Source organism: Desmodus rotundus, chromosome 9 (genome assembly GCF_022682495.2).
Source record: "Desmodus rotundus isolate HL8 chromosome 9, HLdesRot8A.1, whole genome shotgun sequence".
In the NCBI taxonomy this organism is placed as follows: domain Eukaryota; kingdom Metazoa; phylum Chordata; class Mammalia; order Chiroptera; family Phyllostomidae; genus Desmodus; species Desmodus rotundus.
The window spans coordinates 92,134,258-92,160,248 of NC_071395.1; the positions used below are offsets into that span (position 1 = coordinate 92,134,258).

The window sequence follows — 25,991 nt, forward strand, 5'->3', positions numbered from 1 at the left end:
AACCTTACAAGGTAAGTACATATCCCCACTTTATCTGTGAAGAAGTGCCTAGCAGTGTACAATACTTTGCTGAAAATCCCATAGCTCCTAACTGGTGAATCTGGATTCTGAATCCCAAAACCTGATTCTGTTGCCTATACTGTTAATTATTATGGCATAATGCTTCCCAGTAGTACTTTACTATTTGATTTGGTTTAGAAAATTTTGTAAATTATTATCTCAGAACTTCTTTTTTTCATGAACTGTTAAGTCCCTGATTGGGAGGCATGAACAGTTGTGGTACTAAACTAGGACAAAAAGCTTAATTCTTAGCTCACCCACAAAAAGCTTTTCATTTCAGTAAAGCTTTCTGAGGCCGATTGATGGTGCAGACTATATTATCCTTATTTAACATCACTGAGAAATGGAACGGAGAGGGATTTTGCCCACGATGAGAGAGGAGTCTTTTCAGTGACATTAGACACTAGGTGTTTTGTTGCCGTGTACAACTGCAGTGTGCAAAGGCCTGAATAGGGGCAGTTTTTCTGACTACTCAGGCCTCTGTGCTCTTATTTTTTCACCGCAGACTACCTTGTTTCTTTTGAAAGGGCAGAATTTAATTTCATCTTTTCTCCTAAACATTGAAAATCAGGGCATCTCTTTCTCTTAACATTTCTCATACTGAATCTCAATACTAAAGTTTTACTTGATAATTTGTAATGTTTTCAGATGGGATATCAAGAGAAGTTCTAAAGAAAATGCAAAGGAGAAATGACGATAAATCCATATCAGATGCGCGCGCTCGTTTCCTGGAGCGAAAGCAGCAGAGGTCCCAGGATCACAGTGACACATTGAAGGAAACAGGCTAAGCAGTGAACCCTCCGATTCAGGAAGTAGGAAAAGCAGCCAAGAAATGTGCTTCTACTTGCCATTTATGTATGACAGCACTACCAAGAGGAGGTGGTCAGCAGCTGTTCTAGCATAGGAGCTGAAAGCACATCAAAGCTCATTAATACCAATGAATGGAATTTTCAAAGAAAAGATTGGGTTGCCATAGTCATAGGCAGTGATCTATGAAACCAATGAAAGACAATTCGTGTGATATTTTTCTCACTTCAGTTTTGCTGGCCTTAACTGGTATCAAATGCTGTCACTGAGATATTTTCAAAGAACATTGAATTTTATGTAATCAGTGTGTATTCCATTTGCATTGAAGTATTAAAAATTATTTTCCTTAAATCTCTTTAAGGCCTTCGTGTTGCTATTAGAATAGTATTACATCAGGTTATCAGGTATGTGACCATTTCCTTCAGAAGGCTAAACATAAGAGGTTTTTACTCAGCAATACTTAGATGTCTGTTTAATCGCTGAAGAGCTTTATAGATAGAGAAAAGACAATTAGTAAGTAAGAAAATTGCCTATGGCAAGATTCTTTGTTGAATTACTATTAATCCTTAAATTGATTTTTCTGGGGTTATACAAAGTCCTTTTTATATAAAAGTATATTGTTTAAAACAGTAGCTATAGCCATTAACCAAAGGACAGATGATATATATATGTTCTTTTCGTAGCTGTCCCTACATACTTGGGTGAGCACCATGTATGTAGGTGTGACAGTGCTTCAAACAGCCCTTCCACCTGGCCTACTCTCTTGCCTCCAGCTGCTTGGGTAGGACCGTTTAAATACCTATTATGCCGATCTTGAGAGGGGATTTTCAAAGCAGCCAACATTACATCACCCGTGTTTCCAAGTGTAACCTTGAGGCTAATTAGTATCACACTCAGGCCACATTCAATACTTGTCCACTCTGTTGTTTACTGCCTTGTATTCTAGTTATGTATTTGTCTTTCTCCCCCACTAGATTATATGCTCCTTATGGGCAGGGACTGTGTCTCTTTCATCTTTGTACCCTTCATGGCACCCAGCACAGTGCTCTGCACATGGTAGTCACTCAGTGTTTGTTAAATAAAGCTATTGGTGTATTTAAAATTCAAAAGGCAGCAAGTGTGTTTTTAGATTTTTTGTAAAAACTAAGAATCTTTTTTTATAGGTAACTAACACTTTTGCAATTATTTCCTTTGACATATAAATAGTTTCCTGTTCAATATTAGAAACTTGAAGTCTTACTGAAAAATCACACGAGGATCCAAATCCATGTGTGTGTTCTTGAAGTAAGGTGAGTGGTGAACGTTGTTAATTTGTTCATTTTAACCTTCCGTGTTCTGGACACTGTTTTTGCACATTTGTCTTACCAGTTTCTCTCCTCAGGTGTATGTATCAGTGCCTTCCTTAAATTTGGTGGGGATGCATGCGGATTCTTGGAATAAAGCTCTTTTATGTCTGTAAATTAGGCACACATTCTAAATCTGTAGTCCATACTCCAGTTTCATTAGTTCTAATAATGTCCTTTATAGTGTTTTCCCCAGTTCTTAGTCAAGAGTCATGTATTATATTTCATCCCTTTTAATCTGGAAAAGCTCCTTTGTCTTTGTCTTTTACATTTAACATTTTGACATTTTAAAATCACACACATTAGGTATTTTATAGAATGTTCTCAATTTGTGTTTCTCTTAAGACATCAAATCTGGAGGCACGTGGTATTTGCCTCTTATCGACATTAATTTTGATTACTAGGGTAGGGTGTTTTTATTTTTCAGTCTAGTTACTCTTATAATTAATAAGCAATTTGAGGGGAGGGATACTTTGAAATTATGTGAAGTAGCCTATTCCTCATATGTTATCTCCCTCTGGATTTATCATCAACTGATGATTCTTGCTTGAATCAGTTTCATCTTATGGTTACAAAATGGTGATTTTTTTCCTATATTTATTTGTTGTTACATCGTAAGGAAGAGCGTTCTTGAAGAACTTCCGATAAACAGATGGGTGCTAGGATGAGCGTAGATCAAGACGGAATTAGAAAGCCCAGGGGGTATGTGTAAGAGATGGCAGGCAGTCTAGTGTATTTGGTGTGTAGAGTTTATATAGGAGAGTAATAGGCTAAAAATTTTGGTCGAGGACAGATGATGGAAGGCTTTGAAAGCCACACTGTGGAATTTGGCTCTTATTTGGTATTATATATGCATTAGAGGGGAATGCATATTGGAGGTGAATGGCATCATTACAGCTTTAGGGTGTAATTGTGGCAATGGGGTCCATAAGACGGATTTATTTCCATCGAGAGGCCTGTGAGGGCAGGCGTATGGGAGGAGTAGTGCTGGATCTAGTTAAGAAGGTGGAGGGAGCCTTGGAGGGAAGGTGGTAGTGTTGAAAAAGTTTGTTTTTAGAGAATGAGTATTCACCTTTAAATTACTAAATGAAATGAAACAAAGAAACAAATGAGGACAAATGTTATCAGAAAACTGGGCAAAGGACCTGGTCAGTCATTTCATAAAAGAAGAAACGTGAGTGGTCAATTAGTAAGATACTGCATCTTATTAGTAATTAGGGAAGTGCAGTTGAAAATAACAGTGAGATACCATTCTTTTCCATCAATTGGCAACAATTACTAGGCCTGAAAAGTGTTGACATAGAATAAATTGTTTTTATTTTAGAGAACATTTTTGGCAATATCTAGTAAGTTGAAGATGTGTATAACCTGGGACCCAGCAAGCCCACCCTTAGATTTATAGCCTAGGGACTCAGAGATTATATAAAATACTCTTCCTCATAAAATGTGACTCCCATAGATTTAGCATCAGTTGATTTGTTAAATATATAAAAAATCTTAAGGCATTCATAAAATGTATGCCATTGTTTCTAACAGTAAAATATTGAAAACAATGCATATAGCTATCAGTAGGGAAATGGTTGAATAAATTGTGGGACGTTCTTATGGTCAAGTTCTTTAGTGCAGTGAAAGTGATTTTGGAGACTCCTGATGCCTGTTCCTAAAGTGCTTTGCAGAACAGATGAACCTGTTTACATTCTTAACAGCAACATAGTAAAGTGCCTGTCGTAACTGCAGCCTTGTAGTTCCTCAAAAATAGTCTTTTAATGATAGACCAAAAGAGGTGCCTCATTTTTATGTTAATTTACATATTTAGATATTCAGCTCGTTTCTTATATTCAAATTAAATAAACAGGAAATAAAATCAGCTCATTTGAATTTGATAAGGCCAGATAGTAAATATTTTAGGCTTTCGGGCCATACAGCCTTTGTTGGAACTACCCTGCTGTTGTAGTATAAAAGCAGTCATGGGTAATCAAGCATTGAGAGAACCAAGATGGCGGCGTAGGTAGACACACTGCGCCTCCTCGCACAACCAGAACTGACAGAGAATCGAACAACAAGGGGGACCAACACCAAGAAAATAGAAAATAACCATTCATCCAGACTGGTAGGAGGGGCGGAGACGGGCACCGGGGTGGAGAGGACTCGCGCGGCTGTGGCGGGACTGAGACTGGCGGAGTGTGGGACAAATGGCGCAGGCAGTCCGAGCACTAGCAGACCCTGCGGCCCCACATCTGCGCAGATAAACCGAGAGGGCCGGACTCAGAGTGGCGGAGAGTGGGGCAGGCAGAGCAGCGGGTAGCACCCTGCGGCACCACATTCGCCCACAGATAAACCTGACGAACGGCGGGCAACAAAGCAGACTGTGCAACCCAGGGCTCCAGCTCCGGGAAATAAAGCCTCAAACCTCTGATTGAAAGCGCCCCTGGGGGTTGGGGCGGCAGCAGGAGAGACTCCCAGCCTCACAGAAGAGGTTGTTGGAGAGACCCACAAGGGCCTAGAGTGTGCACAGGCCCACTTACTCGGGAACCAGCACCAGAGGGGCCCAGTATGATTGTGGGTATCGGAGTGAAAGATTGAAATCCGGAGGAGAGTGAGGCAGGCGCCATTGCTCCCACTCGGCCCCTCCCCCACGTACAGCGTCACAGCGCAGCGACCAGCATTACCCCGCCCCGGTGAACACCTAAGGCTCCGCCCCTTAAAGTAACAGACGCGCCAAGACCCAAAAAAAAAAAAAAAAAAAAAATGGCCCAAATGACAGAACACTTCAAAGCTCCAGAAATAATTCAACTAAGCAGCGAACAGATAGCCAACCTATCGGATGCACAGTTCAAAGCACTGGTTATCAATATGCTCACAGACTTGGTTGAATCTATTCGAAAAACAGATGAAAAAATGAAGCCTATGCTAAGAGAAACAAAGGAAAATGTACAGGGAACCAATAGTGATGAGAAGGAAACTGGGACTCAAATCAATGGTGTGGACCAGAAGGAAGAAACAAACATCCAAGCAGAAAAGAATGAAGAAACAAGAACCTGGAAAAATGAGGAGAGGCTTAGGAACCTCCCGGACGCCTTGAAACGTTCCCACATCCGAATTATAGGGGTGCCAGAAGGAGAAGAGGAAGAACAAAAAATTGAAAACTTATTTGAACAAATAATGAAGGAGAACTTCCCTAATCTGGCAAAGGAAATAGACTTCCGGGAAGTCCAGGAAGCTCAGAGAGTCCCAAAGAAGCTGGACCCAAGGAGGAACACACCAAGGCACATCATAATTACATTACCCAAGATTAAACGCAAGGACCTACATCCAAGATTACTGTATCCAGCAAAGCTATCACTTAGAATGGAAGGGAAGATAAAGTGCTTCTCAGATAAGGTCAAGTTAAAGAAGCTCATCATCACCAAGCCCTTATTATATGAAATGTTAAAGGGAGTTACCTAAGAAAAAGAAGATCAAAAATTGGAACAGTAAAAATGACAGCAAACTCACAGTTATTAATGGCCACACATAAAACAAAAATGAGAGCAAACTAGGCAAACAACTAGAACATGAGGGTTGTCATTAAGGGAGTGGGAGGGGGAGAGAGGGGGAAAGGTACAAAGAATAAGTAGCATAGATGATAGGTGGAAAATAGACAGGGGGAGGGTAAAAATAGTGTAGGAAATGTAGAAGCCAAAGAACTTATAAGTATGACCTATGGACATGAACTATAGGGGGGGAATGTGGGAGGGACGGGGGTGGGCAGGATGGAGTGGAGTGGGGGGGGAAATGGGACAACTGTAATAGCATAATCAATAAATATATTAAAAAAAATAAATAAAAAATAAATTAAAAAAAAAAGCAGTCATGGGTAATACATAAACAAATGGTTATGTCTGCGTTCTAATAAAACTTTATTTATGGACAATGAAATTTGAATGTCATGTAATGTTCACATCAGGAAATAATCTTTTGATTTCATTTTTTCCCACTTGCACTCTAATCCAGGGAAGCAACTTTTCACATACATATTCTAATTAAAATTATTTCATGGATTTTGGTGCTAACAGGGTTGGCTCAGGAATGAAAAACAAAATTTAAATCGATGAATATGAGGTAGGCTTATATGAATGCTACATATTTTTCATTACTGGAGTGTAATGGAATGAATAGTAGTTGTATAGTTGTATACTGTACAACATTAAAGTCACACTTACTTGGAATATGAGCAACCAGGAAAAAGAAATAACCAGGTTTTTGGTTTGTTTCACATAATCCACTTTTATCAGTCAGGACACATTGAGGTAAGGCACTTTAAAAAACGTAATTTGTAGTGTGTCCTGAATTTGGTGCGTATTCAGATCAGACTACATTTGCAGATATACAAAAGCTTCACAGTGATGAACTTCAGGGCTTTTTAAGATTCAGAATTGCTTTCCCCATATAAAACATTTTTTTAAAAGCTTTTTCAAAAGATTTTAATACTGTTTAACTTTTCACCATATTTGAAAAGTGTATTGAAAAGTGTTTTTTGGCCACGTAAATTAGATTGTACTTTCTTGAAACTTTGTTATTGAGTTAACCAAAATTCTTTACCAAATTTTAGTCCTTAACCATTCTGTCCTGAGGAAGAGTTCACTGATGTAACAAGTCTCCATGCATGCATTGCTGCTGGTAGAACTGTCCCTGAAATGTGACAGAACTTTAGACTACCGAGAGGACATGTTTGTGGGTCATGCCTTGCTTTGGATTGGAGACAGTAATAACTCTAGGAAGGGGAAAGGGACTTCTGCATGTTTAGAGGAGAAAAAAATAGCCCATAACAACCATTTCCACACCCTGATCCTCTCATTGCCCCTTCATTCTGTAGAACCTCTCAACGCTTCTTTTGACTTTGTGTTTTGGATATGAAAGGGATGGTGGCGTGTGGCATCTGACTCCTGACTGATCAGCAGGGTTAAAACTCTTCTGGATTTTTTTATGTCCACAATGCCCTGTGTGTCACTATATTTGAACCGACTTTCCTGAGATGACTTTTTAAGGTAATGTTATGAGGCACTTCATTCCTCTGCTGGGATCTGATTTAATCTTTAGAAAACATGGGAGGGAGGGGACTATATAATATAATTAGACTCCAGATTGTATTCCCACAGGGCTATTCACTAGGAACATGCTCAGTCCTGACACAGAATAAAGATCACTAGATCTTATTGCCATCCATGATACATTATAAAACTTGTCCATGTAAATTAGGTATAGGACAAGTCTGAGTCAATGATTATTGAGTTTAAGTTTAGGTCCATTTCATTCTTTAAAAAGGCTATGAATTTTTTTCCTTGCCTTGTGTTTATTTTTTACGTTTTTTATTGAATTTTTTTCCTTTACTATTTATCCTCTTTATACGCTCTTCCATCTCTACCCACCACTCTCCCCCCTCTGTAATCACCACGCCGTTGTCCATGAGTTCTTGTTCTTTTTTGTTTGATTCCTCCATCCCTAGCCCCACCTCTGGCAGAGCTGACAGCCTGCTCTCTACTCATGAGTCTGTCTCTATTTTGCTAGTTAGTTCAGTTTGAGCATTAGAGTCCACATATGAGGGAAATCATATGGAATTTGTCTTTCTCTGACTGGCTTATTTCACTTAGCATAAGGTTGTGTTACTTTTTTGGGTGAGCAACACAAGGCACCTAGAATCAGTGCCTGGTACAGGCCCCAAATAAAGTGGGCACTATTGTGTGGACTAATACCTGAGCCACTTACTGGGTGTTTGATGTGCGGTGCTCTTTAATTCTGCTGGGATTCTTACCAGTGGCCCTAAGCTGCTGTTTAAATGTCAAAACCACTTATCTTACTTGGGTGATGCTAAATTATATCCTGTTTGGTTTCATTAAGATCTGAATTTTAAATATTTGGTAGGTACAGTGGTTAGGTTTAAAGTCAGTTTCAATATTAACCTCAGTGTTTGAGAACTGCCTTTGCTTTGTGGCTTTTGCAATGTGGCTAGTTTACGTTGTTTTTAAAAAGTCAAGTTAAAGGCAGGGGCCTTGATTCTGGGGTTGCTTGAAGATGAACAGAGGAATCTCGTACCATGAAAAGTTTTTCTCAGGTGTCATTTTGTTGGAGGTATATGTATCATTGTTACTGGCATAAACTATGAAATAGGGGCACAATAAAGTTTTCTCGTATAGGTGTTGAGAAACTGGCACTCCTCAAAATAGCATGTGACCCATGCAGATGACCCTACTATTGATTTGTTGTTCCACTTTATTTATGCATTCGTCGTTAGCTTCTTGTACGTGCCCTGACCAGAGATGGAACATGCAACCTTGGTGTATCAGATGATGCTCTAACCAACTGAGCTACCTGGCCAGGGTAGTCTTATAAAAAGACTTTATCATAGGGGGAAAAACCCCACAGCATTTGTTTCTGATTTATGTTATGTTACCTTCTCTTTTTGTTTGAAGGGTAATACCTTAAAGTCATTCAGTTACTGCTCAGGTAACAAGAGTGACTCAGCCTTTGGGGCTTCTAAACCAAGGACTGACGCTCTTCCCCCCACCCCCCACACCATTAGCAAGAAGAGCATACTACCATGAAAACCTCTTTTATTACTTCAACCAAATTATTGCTCTTTAAAAGCCAAGGTTTGGTTTTTCAAATTTTTATCATCTGGTCTGGACCAGTTGTTTTATCTTAAAAAACTTTGGATTTGTTGATTTGAAGGATACACTTCAAAATGAGCTGGTATATTGTGATCTACTTTTCTTCTCTCCAAATGATTTCTGAAAACAATGTATTCATTAGATTTCTGTGTGTGAGGACACAGCAAGTTACTTTAACACAGCCTCAGCACACTTCTGGTTCGATATTCCATACCACATATTCAAGCTAAAATCAACTTCTTTAGGGATTCTACATGTACTTAAAATTACAGGTCTGTATGAAAACACAAGACAATTATTATAAAGAAAATTTTCTGTGGCTCATTCATGATATAACTCTTACAGTCCAGATTCTGAGACTGGAAATGTTAATTAAGCTAGTACTTTTACTATAATAAAAGAGTAACTCCTTTTGATTTTTAATTTAGATTTTGTCTACTTCCAGAAAGGTTTGAAAGCAGCTACTATTAAACTTGATATTAGAAAGGTCATTTTAAATGTTGCAGAGTACACAATATCTTCAACTATTTAGCTTAACAAAACTAACAAAACAGTATGAAATCTTGCCAAACATAAATATTCACTTTTATGATACGGTGTTACAGCCTTTCTTTGCAGAACATTCTTTGTTTTCTTACCTGCCAAAAATTCTTCTCTCATCCCCAGTATGTGAGGTATGTTTTGGGAAAAACATTAAAAGCAATTTAAATGATTAAGCAAACTTCTCCAGGCAAAACTGCTTAACAGACAAAATTACTATACACCTAATAGGGTTTTGCATTTAGCTGGAAAGGACACTAAAAATAATCACTGTATATTTGAGTTTTTCCTCAAGACCTATTTTTGGAAAAATAATCACATCTCATAAAGGTGAAAGGCACAGAGCTAAATGCTGTCTTTTATTGTATTTGTGCTATTATGACATACTACATCTTCTAATTTAGTAAGAAAGTATCGGGAAAGTTAATAATGATTACCATTGATGCCTTAATGCTCTTAAAGGGCATAACAGACACTCCAGCTTTTCAGCGCTTACATGCCCAAACACTGCTAATTACAAGCAGTGTGCAGATGGTCCCGCCAACGGTTAGTCCCTTTCACCAGGAGTGTACGTTAGTCACGCCGAGGAAGAACCTTAAGGTTTTGCAAACCACCCTTAACCTTTTACCTAAATGTTTGAGACTTATTATTTGATATCCCCATCCAAAATCCTCCTGCTACAATTTTGGTCCAATTCTTTAGTGTATTTATGATACTCAAATTCTTTAACACCAGACAAGTTTATAATTAAGCTAGACTTGACATACATATCAGCCAAAATGTCCGCAAGAAACGTTTAAGAAAAGCTATCACAAGGCCAGCGTGATATCTCAGAAATGGCTTTCACTGCCCTGTGAGCCAATTATTTAAGTAACACTCGAAGAGACTGATAGTTCTAATTAGAATCCAAGCGTCAGCTCTCCAACCGTCACAAGGGCGTTCGTAAGGGCAGGGAGGATTTTAAACCCCAATTCATTCCCCCTCCCTGGGATGTAAGAAAACACCCACTACATGAAACTAGGCGGGGGAGGAGTGCTGCAGCCAGCTGCCAGGGGAGCGCTCTGCAGGGAGGCCGTTTCCCTGAGTCAGAGAGGGCGGGAGGCTGGGCCCATCTGCCCACGCCAGGTCCTCTTCCTAAAGGCCTCAGTTTAAAATAGGAAGGGCCCACAAGGGAAGGGAGCGGCACCGCCATTCCTCAAGGCAGCCCAACAGCCACCGCAAACCTACGAAGCTCCACGTTTCCCTAAAACTCGTTCTGCATTCTGGCAGCACTCTGTCGACCTTCCTGACCAGCATCACGTGCACCCGGAAGTACGTGGGTGGGACCTAAAGCGCCCGCGGAAGTGACGTAGTCTACTCCTAGTCGCATGATGTGGCAAAATGCAAAAAAAAAAAAAAAAAAAGCGGGGGGGAGGGAGGGAAAAGCAGGAGACTGGGGAAAGTGATGAGTCCAAAAAAGTAGTCCCTTCGCTTCCTCTGGTTACCCTCGCAACAATAAGCGAAGCTTTGAACGCACTGCGTCCCGAATTCCTGCGCCCGTTGTACCGCGGCGTTCCGTGGAGGGGTACATAAGACGGAGAGGGGTGAGGTGACTTGGGCGGAGTTCTGTCGCCGGGATCCCTCCGCAGGGCTCAGCCGTTTCCGGAGTCTGCGCTGCGCCCGGTTCCGCCATTGCGGCTCTCCCGGACCCTGGAGCCTCCGCCCCCGACCCGAGCTCTTTCGTCTGCTTGCCAGTTTCCTGCGTCCCCGGGGAGTATCCTGCCGAGCCCAGCCTACCCCCTCCCCTTTCTCCTCCTCTCCCTTGGAGAGCCCGGGCAGCCACTGCCCCGCAGCCCCAGTGACAGGAGGAGACCATACCCCCGACAGCGCCATGGCCCAGATTCTGCCAATTCGTTTTCAGGAGCATCTCCAGGTGCGGCTCGGCCAGGGCTAGTGAGGGCTTTGGAGAGGGTGGTAAGAAGGGAAAAGCTGGAGTCTGGGCCCAAGCAAAGAGCAGGATCGGAGGTGGGGGGGTATTGGTGTCTGGGGTAGGTGGTGGATGGCGGCGCTGTCTTGGAAAGCTTAAATGGTTAAATGCTGTGAGGCTTGGATGGGAAGGACGAGGGTCGGGGTGCAAAGGGCAGCGGGGCCAGGGTTCCAGGGCCTTTCTATCTTCTCTTACCGGGTTTCAAGAACTGCGCATACTAACTCCCCCCCACCCCCCAGTTTTATTCAGTTCATTCATTTTGGTAGGTTGCGGGGGGGAATTCTCCCGCGTTTCTTCCGGAGCAAGGATCTCGTCGTCTAGGCCATTGTAGGGCTGTCACCTCCCATTGCTCTTATGTTCCCTTTCTCCACTCGTGTCTGCATCCAGGAGTTGTGGGGCGGGTGGGTTGGGGAGGAGCAACCTTTTTTTCCCCTCCCTTTGCGGCTCTCAACTGAGAAAGACGCCTCCTTCCCCGGGTGTTGGGGGGGGGGGTGGCGTGGAGAACGCCAGTGGCTTGCCGCTTGCCTTTCCCGAGGCGGTAGGATCAGGTCACTGAAGAAACCGAGGGAGGATAGAATAGGGGAACGTATTTCTCAGGGCGGTGTCACTCTCAGAGGGCGGTGGGGTCAAGGTCCCTGGAAGAACTCGCTTTTTTTCTTCTTTCTTTTGATTTCTTTGGGATGGTATGGTTCTTATCCCCTCTTTGGTTGTAGAAGGTAGGAAAGAGTTATTCAGAGGTTTATCTTGGGGTCTGCTGGAGTTTAGCAGTTAGTTGTGGGTGTGAGTACCTCCCTCCCTCAGGATTGCCAGGAATTGAACCGAGCCCTGGGGATAGAGCACACCTGCTCTGAGATACGCTACAAGGTTATTTGGTCTGTAATTGGTTTCCTTTTAGTAGGTTCTAGAATTCTTCCCCACGGTGCATTATCCAGTAGGCAACATACTGTCTTACCTGGCAGCATGCCATAGAGGGCCCAGGCAGGTGATGGTTGGAGGGCTTGACTGAATTAAGTCTTTTCTGATCTTCTGATGTTTTTGGTCACCTATCTTGGTTTCACTTTGGCTGAAATAATTTATTCATATTAATTTTCTTTCTTCGCAAATACTCCTTAAAGAGGCCTACCTCAGCTCAGTCTTCTGAAAGGCTAATTTCGTGATAAAAGATGCCATGGTTTGACATGACACTAATATTAGTGACCTTTTGGACATTTTACCACTGAATGTTAATTTTATTTACTTTCTCCCATAGGTATTAACATGCATAAAGGATTCTCGTTAGTAAAAAGGTTTAATATTCAGACTTTGAATAACATAATTTTATATTTCTTTACAGGTATTGTCACCTTTGCTTACATCATCAAGAAATTCTTTTTAGGTCTTGAAATGTAATGAATATTCTTTACTCAAAATGAGTTAAGTAATGCTCTTTTTTCAATCATCCATCTGTGGTTTTCAGATCATTCATCTGAAGTGAACATTTTACAATAGGTTAAAAAAGTTAAGGGACAGAATAGACACATAAGTTATTTATGCTCAAACTTAAGTTTTAATTACTATGGTTACTTCTGTTAGTGTGGTGTAAATGGAGGCTGAGTGTTAGGAGAACAACGTCCTTGGGCGTGGAGGAGAACACAGGCTCCTCACACTACTGTGCATCTAATGCATAATCTTTCTGCAGACAGATGTTTGTAAAATCGTCCACGAGGAGCAGGTACAATTGCTGTTTGTAAGGCAGACGTAGAGCACACTAGTAAATCTCATTTCTTGACTAGTGGTGGTTTGGGCAATAGCTTTTCAGTTCTATTAAAGAGGAAATAAGAATTGCTAAATAATCCCAAAGATCGGAATCCAACCTTGTCACTAATTGAAGACAGACTTAAGATGGGTCTGACTTCTGAAGAATTCAGAATTTCTGCAAATACTTGAGTGAAGCCATTTTCTTCTCAAATAATTTGAAGATTTGAGTATAAAGCAGCTTTTCAAGTACACTTGAAGAATTCAGTCATCCATATTTTGGAGTAATATGCTGTACCCAAACGTAAGCTTGCTATTGACTGTATGCTCCAGCTCAGCGATTTTCACTGGGTGTGCCACAAGAATTTTTAAAACATGCAATACTTACTTTGTCAGGGGCACTGACCTTGTTTCCTTCAGGTTGTCATAGAAAAAAATGGCAACAGCCAATACAATAGCAGTCTGGTGTGAATAAATCAGAATTATACTATTTTTTGTCAGATCAGTGAAAATGATATTTTTTGGTGTGCTGTGGAATTTTAGTAATTAGTTTATGTGTGCCATGAGATGAAAAGCTTTGAAAATCGCTGTTCCAGTTGATAGTGATTAATTGTGCAAAGCCCCAATTGCCAGCCTTTTCCAGGGGATATATATCTCTCCTTCTCAATTTTTATCCCCTCCATTTTAGAAATTAAGAGGGATGATTTTAATTGGCATTTTAGGTCTTGGACCTCTGAGTCCCTGACAGTTAGCTGAGAAGCAGAAAACACCCTGAAAAATTAGGATAAAAATTAGGAACAAGAATTGAGGAACTTGAATGTAGAGTTAGCTTGTGAAAGCTTCAGAAGGTGAACTCTATATGAATTAATTTTTATAACATGTAATTACTTTGACCAGCTGAAGGATCTGTCATTGGGGTTTGGGACTATACAGCAAAAGAATACTACTAGTTTAAGTTACGAAGTTTTTTTCCCCTTTTTTTCTTTTTTAGGATGTTTAGGCTGATAGGAGTCGATAGATGAATGCTGACTTGAGCAAGTCATTAGAGTTGCAGATTGTGGAAAAAAAATCCTAGGCTATACATATAAAATGTTGCCTGCAATTCTCAATTGTTGGCACATTAAGGGCTGTATCTTAATGCCAATTGATACATTCCACTGATCCCAGGTTCCTTGGCGCTGCAATAAAAAAAATCCCCCCACCCTGTTCTTTTCCCCTTAATCCATAAATGGGCCTGGGATTGTGTTGTGAGTTGAATGGTAGGAATTCCTGCTGGGGTTTTGGTTTGCAGAGAGAAAGCAATGCTAAGTATGGCTGGGATATGCTCTGTGCTTACCTGTACTGCCTGAAAGAGGCAACTGCCTGGAATTACGCTGCAGTCTACCCTGGGAATAGCTTCCAGGTTTAAGGTGTATCAAGTTTTTCAGAATTTTCCTAATGGTCAGTTTACTCAGCTTAAAGGGGTGTGGCTAATTCTAGTGACCCTGCTTTTATTCTCTAGGAAATAATTTAAGACATGGAACTGTGTGTGTGTCTGTGTATGTGGAATGAAACCTCAGTCATTTTCATTTTCGTATGCAGTAAAATACTAAAACTGATTTCAGGAACCTCAGCCTATGTTACTGAATTATGTTTTACAAGATGTTTTTTTCTGTCACTCTTATCAATGCGGTTTTTGCTTTTTGAGGGTTACTGCCCATTAGAATTTTCTTCCATGATGAAAACTTGTACTAGCTACATGGGGACGTTGAACACTTGAAATGCGGTTAGTGTGACTGAGGAACTAAGTTTTTACTTTTAGTTCTTTTAAACTAATTTAAATGTAAATAGCCACATGAGTCTGTTGACAATGACATTGGACTGCACAATTACAGGCCATACTGATGTGCTTTGTGAGAATGAAGATTTATCTGACGGCCCACATCTGTTTGTTTAGAACATTTTGTTAGCTAAAATTAAAACATTGTTTGAAAGTGTTCATTGAATACTGTGTCTTGGGGAAGTGGTGACGACGAACAATGACTAATGGAGGGAGCAGCAGACTTCTTGTGAGAGAGCCTGCTCTATCTTATGAATGTAGCTGGCTACTTTGAGGTTTTCATTTAATCCTCCGACATTTTTTTTCTAATTCTTTAAAATTGATTTTAGAGAGAGAAAGAAACATGGATTTGTTGCTCCTCCTATTCATGCATTCATTGGTTGATTCCTGTATGTGCCCTGACCAGAGATCAAACCTGCAACCTTGGTGTATTAGGATGATGTTCTAGCCAACTGAGCTACCCAGCCAGGGCTCCTGATGTCCTCCTTAAACAGTTGAAGAAAGTGAGACTCAAACACAATGTCAGAATGAGATTTGAACCTAGGTTTACTGACATACAAACTATTTCAAAAAAGAATGGTTGGCTTTAAGAGAAGTTATACAGTATTCTAGTATGCCTTTTTTGGTTGGACTTGGTTTAAAATGTGTCTAAGGATGTGGTATAGTAGACAGACTGGGGGCTTGGGAGTTGTCAAGACCAGTGCTGTCCGATAGAAAAATACTAAGAGCCATATATGTAATTTTACATTTTTCAGTGGCCATATGAAAAGTAAAAATCAGGTGAAATTAATTTTAGTATGTTCATGTAAGTCAATATACCCCAAATATTACAATTTCAACCTGTAGTCAGTATAAAATTTTCAAATGAGACATTTTACATTCATTTTAGGGGAAAGTTACTGAATTTTCAAAATCTGATGCGTGTTTTACACTTAGAGCACATCTCAATTCAGACCCTATTTTCATTGGAAATATTTTATCTGTATTTAGCTTTTATAAAATTTACAGTTGGAAAAGCAGATTTGCGAACCTAGGTTATTCCAAGCATGCTTAAGTTGTCCATAAATAATCGTCCATCAGTAACTTTACTTTGAATTAATTTTAAAGTAAATTCAGTCACAGTAACCACGTTTCAAGTGCTCAGTGGCACATGTGGCTTATGAAGTGTGGTTGCAGTGTTGGAGACTGCAGGTTAAGACTGGCCTCTTGTTTCGGCTGTGGGAGATAGGCGTGACTGCCTCCCAAAGGTTCTCTGGAGGTCTGAGATCATGTATGTGAGAAGTGTTGTGGTGTAGCGCTCTCAGAGCCTTCATTGTTAGATACATAATTTGTGTCCTGTACATTTTATTCAGGTATCTTGGAACCAGTGACTCAGTGTTTAATTTGCATATCTAGATTTTTATGGTTCACAAATATTTGGTATATCCGCCTGATATCTGAGTATCACATATCAACTACGTTAGCCTAGGAACGGAGTGGTGGACAAGACTGAGCGCAGCTCACTACAGCCGTGCTTGCATTGACTAGTTGACAAAGGCTGTCCGCATACAGTTACTGGATGTTTGATGTTCAGAATTTAATGCAAATATTAATGATACAACATTGATCCTGCTCTGAAACTGGAAAAGAAAGAATGTCTTAAATCTTGTACTGCATATCACGAGCACTCATTATGTACCCTTGGTACATTTTAAATTCGTGTTTCTTGGTCAGAAATATTTGAGACGCCTAACCATATCTGATAAAATACCCACCAGTCGGGGTATTTTGTGGGATGCTAGTCAGGCTCTTGTTTCTGTTATATATGTCCTATAAGATGGTAGTGTTGAAGTACATGTTCTCCTGTAGATGGGAAATGAGTTCATTGCTGAGAGATATTTTAGTCCTAGATATTAAAATGAGACTATTTCTCTAAATTATTGACATACATGCCACAAAAAAAACTACTTCGTAAATCAGTTTGTAAATCAAGTTTCAGCAAAGTTCATAGCTCTAGGTAAACTACCCGCCTCCACCCCTGCTAAGTGTCTGTGGCTAATGCTCTTAACTCAGCAGAATGGCAGCAGGTTTGGGGCTGAATGTATTATATAGAACCCATCTGTCAGACATGGACTTTGTGTCTTTTGTGTTATGAAAGAATTTAAGATATTTTGTCCTGGTTTAGTGGGAATAATATCCATCAAAACTTAATTGCCCTGAAATCCACAAGATCAAAATAAATAGCTGTTTGAGTACCTACTGTGTGCCAGGAACACTCCGAAATGTTTTATGTTTATGATCTCATTTCAGTAGCAAGATAGTCCCTTCAGGTAGGTAGAGTTAGACTTTGCAGGTGAGGAAACAGGTTCATAGCAGTTAACTTGCAGAGTCACACAGCTAACGAGTGGGTTGTCAGACTAATACGTGCTCTTCCCAGCGTGGTACCTTGCCTCCTTTGGTGAATGATCTGTGTAATTTGAGCCACAAAGTATACCACAGTTTGTTTATTATATACTGTGGTGTTCTTTGATGGTACACATTCTACTAGTAGTTTATTTTTAGGTCAGTAGTTTTTATATTTGAAAAGTAGGGGCCAGTGAGCCAACATTTGATTTATTTTTTTTAAATGCCTTAAACAGTTATTTAGATCATGTTTTTAAAGGCCTTTATCCACGTTCCCACTAGAAAACTGTGCAGAATGATTGGGGTCAGATGATTTACTTGGAACCAGGATTATCTATATCCTGTTCATAAGGCTGAACTTCTTAAACTTCTCTGTAAATATTTCCTTGATGACAAGAGAATGAATGTGTTCCAGCCACTTGTGAAAGCAGGAAACTTCTGCTTTCTATTTTACTGTATTATGCATTCTTTTGTGTTTATATTAATGTAAAAGTTGAATAGAACTGTAGGAAGCTAATTGTGCTTAGGGAGGAGGAAAGTGGGAGGAGAACATGCTTGCTCAGTTTGACTAGCGTAACCATTGAGGGGAAATGGTTACAAACTTGTAGGATTGTGCTTGGGAAGCAGAACATCCAACTATTGTAATATTAGTACTTCCTGTTCTGAATCATTGGGTAAATAAGGACATTTCTTTAAGTTCTAATTAAGTAAATCAGATTTTAAAGTGTATAGCTGAGAGAATAGGAAATGAGTCCATTAAAATCTTTTCATCATATTAAAATGTTTCAAATTTGCAGTGTGCTGTTGTGGAAAATTTCTCAGATATTTAATCCAAGCTCTGTCCTTTTAGCTTTTCTCAACTACCTCATTTATTAAAGTAATTCTTTCTGGAGGGATGTCTCCCTTTATCCAGTTGAGTTGAACATATGTGCCACACTAAAGGAAAAAACCGCCACCTACCTATTTATGGAAGTTTTATACCAGACTCTTTCCTCCTCCTTATTTTCAATATCTAGTCCATTTCTGGAGTAGGGAAGGGAAGAACCCTCACACCGGGAGTCCTGGCATTGCAGTTTTTGATGATTCCCATCAATTGAAATTGTGGGAATCTTAATAGATGAAAAATTGGAATTAGGTTGAGATGAAAAAATTTCATCTATTTCTGACCAGCTGCTCAGCTAAGAAAGAAGGCTTAAAAACCACCAAGGGCCTGGCAGGGTGGCTCAGTTGGTTAGAGCATTGTCCCTGTATGACAAGGTGGTGTGAGTTGTCTTCAGTCCGGGCACGTACAAGAATCAACCAATGAATGCGTAAGTGAGTGGAACCACAGGGCGATGGTTCTCGCTCTTTCCCCCTTCCTCTCTCTAAAAATCAGTAATAACCCCCGAAGTGGACAGAGTAAAGCCAAAGACTGTCCATACACACTCACCTCGACAAAGAGATGACTTTGGGTAGATGTCATTATTTGAAATCATCTGGATTGGTAAGAGGTAAATTTAAGACATCTGATAATTATTCCTCTCTGTATGGCTTCAAAATTATAACTGTTGGATGTTATAAGCAAACATTTTAAATATTCCTCAAAAAGCAATCCCTTAGGGGTATGTTTCTAGGGATCATAATCCAAGCAAGTGAAAACAACTTTCATAATATGCAAGTAGAATTCGAGGCATGTTATAAAATTCCCATGGTTGCACCATAATGGATTAAAAACAAGAACTTTGATGGAATGGAGATGACTTTCCAGTGCTAGTGAAGACACTGATGTAAAAAAAATGCCTATGAAGAGTTTAAGTAAAATGGTTTCTGAAAGGTGAAGAGTAGAAAAACATTTCCAAATTAATTATTTTATAATTGTAAATATCTACATAAACTAAGTAAAATGACTACTTGAATTATATATTACACATATATATATTTTCCAGGAGTTTAAACTTCAATGGTACTAAAAGCCTTTTTAAATTGAAGTAAAATTCACATAACTTAAAATTAATCATTTTAAAGTGAACAAATTAGGGATATTTAGTACATTCACGATGTTGTACAACCATCACCTGTATCTAGTTCTAAAACTTTCTCACCCTCCCAGAAGGAAACCCCAGAGCCATCAAGCAGTCTTTCCTTCCTCACTTCTATCCCCTGGCAACTACTAATGTGCCTTCTTTCTGTGGATTTACCTGTTCCTATAAATGAAATCATAAAGTATGTGTCTCTAACTTCTTTCACTGAGCATAATGTTTGAGGTTCATCCATGTTGCACTGTGTATCAGTACTTCATTCCTTCATGGCTGAATAATACCTCACTGAATGGATAGACCACATTTTTTTCTTTCACCAGCTGATGGATATTTGGGTTCTCTCCACCTATTGGCTATTGTGAATAGTGCTGCAATGAATATGAATGTACACGTTTTTGTTTGAATACCTGTTTTTCAGTTGTTTTGGATATGTACCTAGGAGTGAAAATTGCTGGGTCATAAGGTAATTGTATGTTTTAACTTTTTGAGGGACTGCCCAATTGTTTTTCGTAGCAGCTGCATCATTTTTTATCTCCATCAGCAATTTTTGAGAGTTCCAGTTATTTTAGCATTCTCTCCAACACTTGTCCAAAGGATTTTTGTTTGTTTGTTTGTTTGTTTGGAGGGGAGGCTGTCTGGAGAATAGACTACTTGGAAATGAATACCCTATTTGGGCATATACGATATTTTTTAGTTCTCTTTGTTCTTTTCTAAGCTTAGTAGCTCTGCCTTTCCTTAAATTGTGTGTCGTACTTTAGATGCATTTGCATTTCTTTGGAGATGCCATATGTGTCTGGGCTAGGCATGCCTCCCTGTAACCTCAAGGCCCTGTTGTAATTGCTGCATGCCTGTTAATGCAGTGAATAGAGAGACCATATTTACTGTAGAATTTTCTCTATCAGTATAGTGTCTGGCATACAGTAGCTGCTCGGTAATTGTTTAAATGTGTGATTATTGGAAAAAGTACTACAGAACTAGGAAGAGACTGGAGAAAATACTTTAAAAGTTTTTTTTTCCCCTACTAGAACTGGAAGAAAACTTTAGAAAAACAGTTGGCATCATTTGTGGCATGCAAAAAACACTTGACAAAATATAAGCAGACTCTTGGAGATCAAGGGGTGAAAGGACAGAACCTGTACAGAAACAGTTGATGCTGAAGGCAGTTAGAAGCAGAATTGCCCTTGCGGAAATCTGCAGTGTGAAAGATTAACTTGATGTTTTTTTTTTAAGATTTTAAATTTAGAGGGAAATCACAAACAGGACCAAAATAATTGGAGTAGAAGCTCTTCAGACAGTGGAGGAAAACTGATGTGAAAGAAAGAAGATGAAAGGATTTGGTGTTTTGAGATAGGCCAGAGAAGTTTTAGTGGCATGTATTATTAAAAAGAAAATCTACAAGTGTCCAGGGCACACCCTTTCTTTTCCTGATCAAAAAAGTCAAGCCAATCTTACTTAGTTCTTAACATTGAAACGGTATAGAGTTTTGAGATGATGGAAAGTTTTTTTCTTTTTGGTGGAAGTGCTACAAATGGTGCCCTCAAATCCCTCTGAGCCTGAAACCTGTTTTTCCCCCCTGTAGGTTGTTCGCTCAGTAGTGATGACAAACTTACAGTTTAACACAAAGTAAACAGAGGAGACAATTTAATATAAAAGTTGTATTTAAGGAACAGGTTATAAAATACTGAATTGATATTAAGTTGCCAAATAATGCTCTATAGGTGTTAATAGAAAATAAATCATAGTCATGTAACCATTTTAATATTGTTTTGAACTCCTTGAATTTGTTAATATAAAGTGATTTTTGAGATAGTCTGTAAGCGTTCATGCTGAGTGTTAACTTCATTCACTTGATTGAACTTGAAACTTCTGGCATTTACGTTCACAAGGAAGAATTCCAGTGACTCAAATGTAAAATAAAATGGCTCTGGTCTTGTAATTTGTAGCACCTGAGTTCTGATCATGCTTTAAATGATTGAACCAACTAGGATAATGAGCGACAGAGCATAATGTCTAATTTCCTAGCAGATCTGTCAGTACAGGCTAGAAAAATATGAGAAGATCATTGATGAGACTGAGCTGAATCACTGGGTTCCCACTTAAAATAACGTTTTGTGAAGTCTGTCCTGTCACAGGATGAAGTTTTCTTCGGGACCTTTATAGTTTTAACAGTAAGGAAACTGATCAGATATTTTAGTTACTATACCAGGAAACCATGCCCTTGCTGTCTGCCCAGGATGACATTCAGATCATCCTTTAAAGATCTTTATGTTAAGTCAGCACTAAGTAGTGTAATCTTCAAACCACAAAGTAAGCCTCATTTCTGGTTCTTTGAAAGGAAAGTTTGGATAAATTCTGCCCTTGACCTGTATCCCTTACTCCTAACACACAGATACACCTATGATCCCGTAGCTTTGGTAGCACTCAGGTGCTGTGTGCCAGCTGAATGGCTTTTATACAGGAAAAGGCATTACCTTGGAGAGTCATAACCATCTGTAAGATTTGGGGCATAAAAACTTCCCTGTATTCTCTTGGGGCTTGGCTAAAATTGATACGTAATATTTCACCTGCTTAAGAATTAGTATTTTTTAAGAATGAGTCACATTTAAAGTTTTTGAAATTTCTAGTCAGTAGTTAGTTACAGGAAGGAAAAATTCCTTTGAAAAGTCTCCTGATAGTTTACCAAAGCTAATAGTCTTCAGTCCCTGTCTCCAACTGTGTGGTTCCTTCCTGAATGTATTACTTAACAATTTGAAGTGAATGACCAGAGTCAAGAATTCTAAGAGACAGTGATTGCCTTGCCTCAGACCAACAGGGAGTATAAACAAATCCGTATGTTTAAGTGTGGGGTCAGCAAGGATTAAAGGCATATTTGTTGCTTGAGATGCGGAACACACGGAAAACAATGGCTGGTATCCTGTCGATGGAAGAACCAAAGGAATGCTGCAATTTCAGCATTTTTCTTTATTTCCTGTAGAGGACAGCAACTGCAGTCCTTTTTATGTGACATTCTGCTAGTTTCCTGGAAGGGTTTAGTGAAGTAACTACTGTCAGCGTATTTTTTCACTGTGATTAATACTAGTGAAGGTAGAGGATGTTGGGAACTTTTAAAGGAAATTATGATGAGTGAAATACTTGGGATAGGAAGTTAACCAAATCTTCAGGCACTTAACTTAAAAATGTCTGTATTGGGTGGCATCCAAGTATCAGCAGGTCTTTCTAAAATTGGTGACTTAACTCTGTGGTGGTAACACCTATTAAGTCTTTATCAAGATACAAGATTTATTTACATAAACAACTGAAATAGGACTATACGTAGAGCATTTACAGAACAGCTTCATCTGAAATACAGTAGCTCATACATACTTCCTTTTCATCCTAATGATTCAGATGAAACAAGGAGGAAGGATCTGGAAAGTGTAAAGCCAAGCACTAATTGTGAAACATAAGTCCTTAGTAATGCTGGCATAAACAACAAGTTTTAATGTGTTCTGATTTTCAGCTGATACAGCTGGTAGATGAGTTCTGTCTGAGTTTACTAGTCATTTATTTGGAAGCAAACTCTCCGGGTATGCTTGTAAAAAAGCCTGTTTTCCCATGAGTGTTCCTATCGGATCACATGTAAGAACTGCCAGTTGAAATTAGTAGGCTCAGAGCAAACCTATTACTGCTTTATTTACGTGATGTTTATAGGCATAAACACAATTGTGATTGATTGCTGAGCTAGAGACTGTGCTAATGGAGAGTCTTTAGATAGTCAAAGAATTGGACACTGAAAAATACTGTGGTTTTACTTGGTTGTATTGTTTTATGCTAACGTTTTCATTCAGTCCCTTTAACAATATTTTTATTGTTAGATCACTGGTGTACCCTAATGTTATGACTTACCGTCGCTAGGTTTCCTGATTCCTTGATGTATGGAAGTTCTTCTAGCTGTCTTGAGTAACATGTGTTTTGAACAAAGCAAATTGGCCTGCCCTGCATTTGACTGCATGTAGTCAGAAGCATGACATCAGAGCCAGTCTGTTTTAGGATGAATGTGTCATGATACCATAGCCCCAGAGCTACGTACTAACTGTAACAGGACAGAAATGCCTAAAATACAGAGTGCTTATGTGCCCCCGCACTGCTCTAAGTGTGTGCTGTGTGTTAAATCACTTTCATGCGACACCCAGGTATTCCTTGCTTCTCCTTAAGCAAAGATAGATGCTTTCTCTTTTTGTGTTTGCCATATTGACAATAAAACGAAGTACGGTTTCAAAACCAAGACAGGAAAGACAAAGCTTAAAGAGTTAAACTGATGAGCATTTAACTTAGATTTCTGAATCTAATATTGCTGAAGGTAAATTTTTTTACCATATTTCTTTGATCTTCATACAGTCTTCTTTCATACTACCCTTTTTTTTTGTTTTTTTTTTGTTTTTTCATACTAACCATTTTTGAAACAGGAAAATCATCTTACAGTTGTATATTCTTTCCCCAAAAGCTTTATGATATTGATGAACACCTTAGAAATTGAGGCAGTTGTAGTTTACCCAGCACAGAATTGCGCCCCGCCCCCCTTTATGTTCTTAGAACAAATTGCATCTTGTTACATCTGCACATTCTCAGTCCGGCTCAGTCCCTCGACCTCGGATTTTTGAATATTTAGTGATTTTTTGAGAGGAAAGAGGCACCCATACTGAGGGGTTTTTCCTTAGGATCTTTTGCTAGCACTGAACTTTGCAGGGTTTTTCTCCAAGGCTTCTGCAAATATCTGGACTCTGAAACCTTTTTTTGTTTGTTTGTTTCTTCCTGTCTTGTCTGAAGTCTTTGTATGAGCACATCTCTAAATCAACTGTTCTTTGTATTTTGCCCGAGTTTAAAGTTAAAGTTGTTTTTCTTTTCTCCTGGTTGGGCCCCTTGCCCCCCCAAATTCTGTAAACAGTGCTCTCCAGTAGAACTATGTAGTGATAGTAATGTTCTGTATTCTGAGCCTTCCAATATGGTAGTCACAGGTGGCTGTTGAGTACTTGACATGTTACTAGTAACTGAGGAACTGAATTTAAATTTTATTTGCTTAACAAAATTAAACACCTGCGTGTAACCCCTGGCTGCCAGTGTTGGTCAGCGCAGCACACCTCTCAGCTCTGGCTGAGATGCGCTCAGCTCTTCTACGAGGCCAGGGTTATCTCACTCTTCTTCTGATCTTCATCTTTACCTGTTGAAGTCGGAGTCTTTCTGCCTGCCCTGCAGGTAAATTGCCTAATAAAAATCCGACCTCTACAATCTAATTTTCAAGTTCTGTAGTCTACAGAAGAGTGGAGATTAATCTCTTCTTAAAAACATTTAAAAAGATAAGTTTGCCAGCTTCCATAAGACTGAGGAGAGTCATACACCCAATCATCTGGAGTTTTAATGATGTTTTGCTGTGTTTGCCTTTTTTGTTTTACTTAAACATGTTAAAGAAATCAGGCGATCATGACATTTCACCTCTAAATACTCCAGCATTCATCTTTAGAAAATAAGGAATTTTTTTTATGATCACGGTATCATAGTCTCCTAATAAAACAATCCTTCAGTATCTAAAAATCAGTCCATGTTCAGATTTCTCTAATTATCCCTAAATGTTACTGGTTTGTTTCAATAAGGATCCTAGCAAGGTCTGCTTGTTGTTTTCAGTTATGTCTCTTAAGATTCTTTTTAAAAACATTTTTTACAGAGTTTCAGATTTAAAGAAAAGTTAGACTGCTGCACAGAATTCCCATATACACTCTTTATTCAGATTTTTTAGTTCTTAACACTTTACTGTATCTGATTATCTTCTTTTGTTTATATACATAAATATTTTTTTACTAAACTGTTAGAAATTAATTTGTAGATGTGATACCTCTTCACTACTACATACTCTATTGTGTATTTAGTAAGAATAACAAAATGGTGTTACAGAGCCACACTAAAATAATCAAAATGAGGAACTTGACTTTCACAGAATACTGTTGTGTAATCACAGGCTTTATTCAGATTTCATCACTTGTTCTGATAATATTTTTTAGAAGACTTTATTATTTATTTTTAGACAGGGGAAGAATGGGGGAGAGGGAAACATCAGTGTGTAGTTGCCTCTAGCGCACCCCCTGCTGGGAACCTGGCCCGCAACCCAGGCAGGTGCCCTGACTAGGAATCGCATCAGCGACCCTTTGTTTCCACTGGCTGGTGCTCAATCCACGGAGCCACACCAGCCAGGGCTGATACTATTCTTAATGTCAGAAGAAAATTCGGAATCATGAGTCATCCCTGTCTCTTTAGTTTCCTTTAATCTGGAACTCTGTATTTGAAGACATATTTTCGAAGAGTACAGACCGTTTATTTTTTGTGGAATGTTCCTCAGCTTGGGTGTATCCGGTATGTGGTCGTGACTAGATGCAGGTTGTGTACTTTGGGCAGGAATGCCACAAGGCTCTGTGTTTCGCAGCGCACGCACAGGTAGCACGTGCTGCAGTTGGACCCCCTGCTGGTCATACTGCCTTTGATGGTTTGAGTGAAGGTTGTGTCAGACAGGCTTCTTCACTACAGATCTCTTTCCTCTTTGTAATAAATGTCTTGGAGATACTTTGAGACTATGTAAACATCTGTTACTCCTCAGAATTTCATCCATTAATTTTAGTATCCACTGATGATCCTTGCCTGAATCAATTA

General features: G+C 39.3%; 2 protein-coding genes across 4 annotated transcripts in view; both read left to right on the plus strand.

The window, feature by feature from the left end:
• Window positions 1–1,976, plus strand: part of DHX40 (DEAH-box helicase 40) — a 38,088-nt gene extending 36,112 nt beyond the window's left edge. For both annotated transcript variants that reach the window (XM_024573071.3, XM_045182364.2), the window contains one exon: window positions 709–1,976. In XM_024573071.3, the coding sequence (XP_024428839.2) occupies window positions 709–848 (140 nt within the window). In that variant the 3' untranslated portion in view covers window positions 849–1,976. The remainder of the gene's footprint in view (window positions 1–708) is intronic.
• Window positions 1,977–10,840: 8,864 nt separating this feature from the next.
• CLTC (clathrin heavy chain) overlaps window positions 10,841–25,991 on the plus strand; it is a 59,688-nt gene continuing 44,537 nt past the window's right edge. The window contains exon 1 of one of the 2 annotated variants that reach the window (XM_024573323.4): window positions 10,841–11,309. In XM_024573323.4, coding sequence (XP_024429091.1) covers window positions 11,268–11,309 — 42 coding nt within the window. In that variant the 5' untranslated portion in view covers window positions 10,841–11,267. The remainder of the gene's footprint in view (window positions 11,310–25,991) is intronic. The other variant, XM_024573324.4, reaches the window with a different exon arrangement.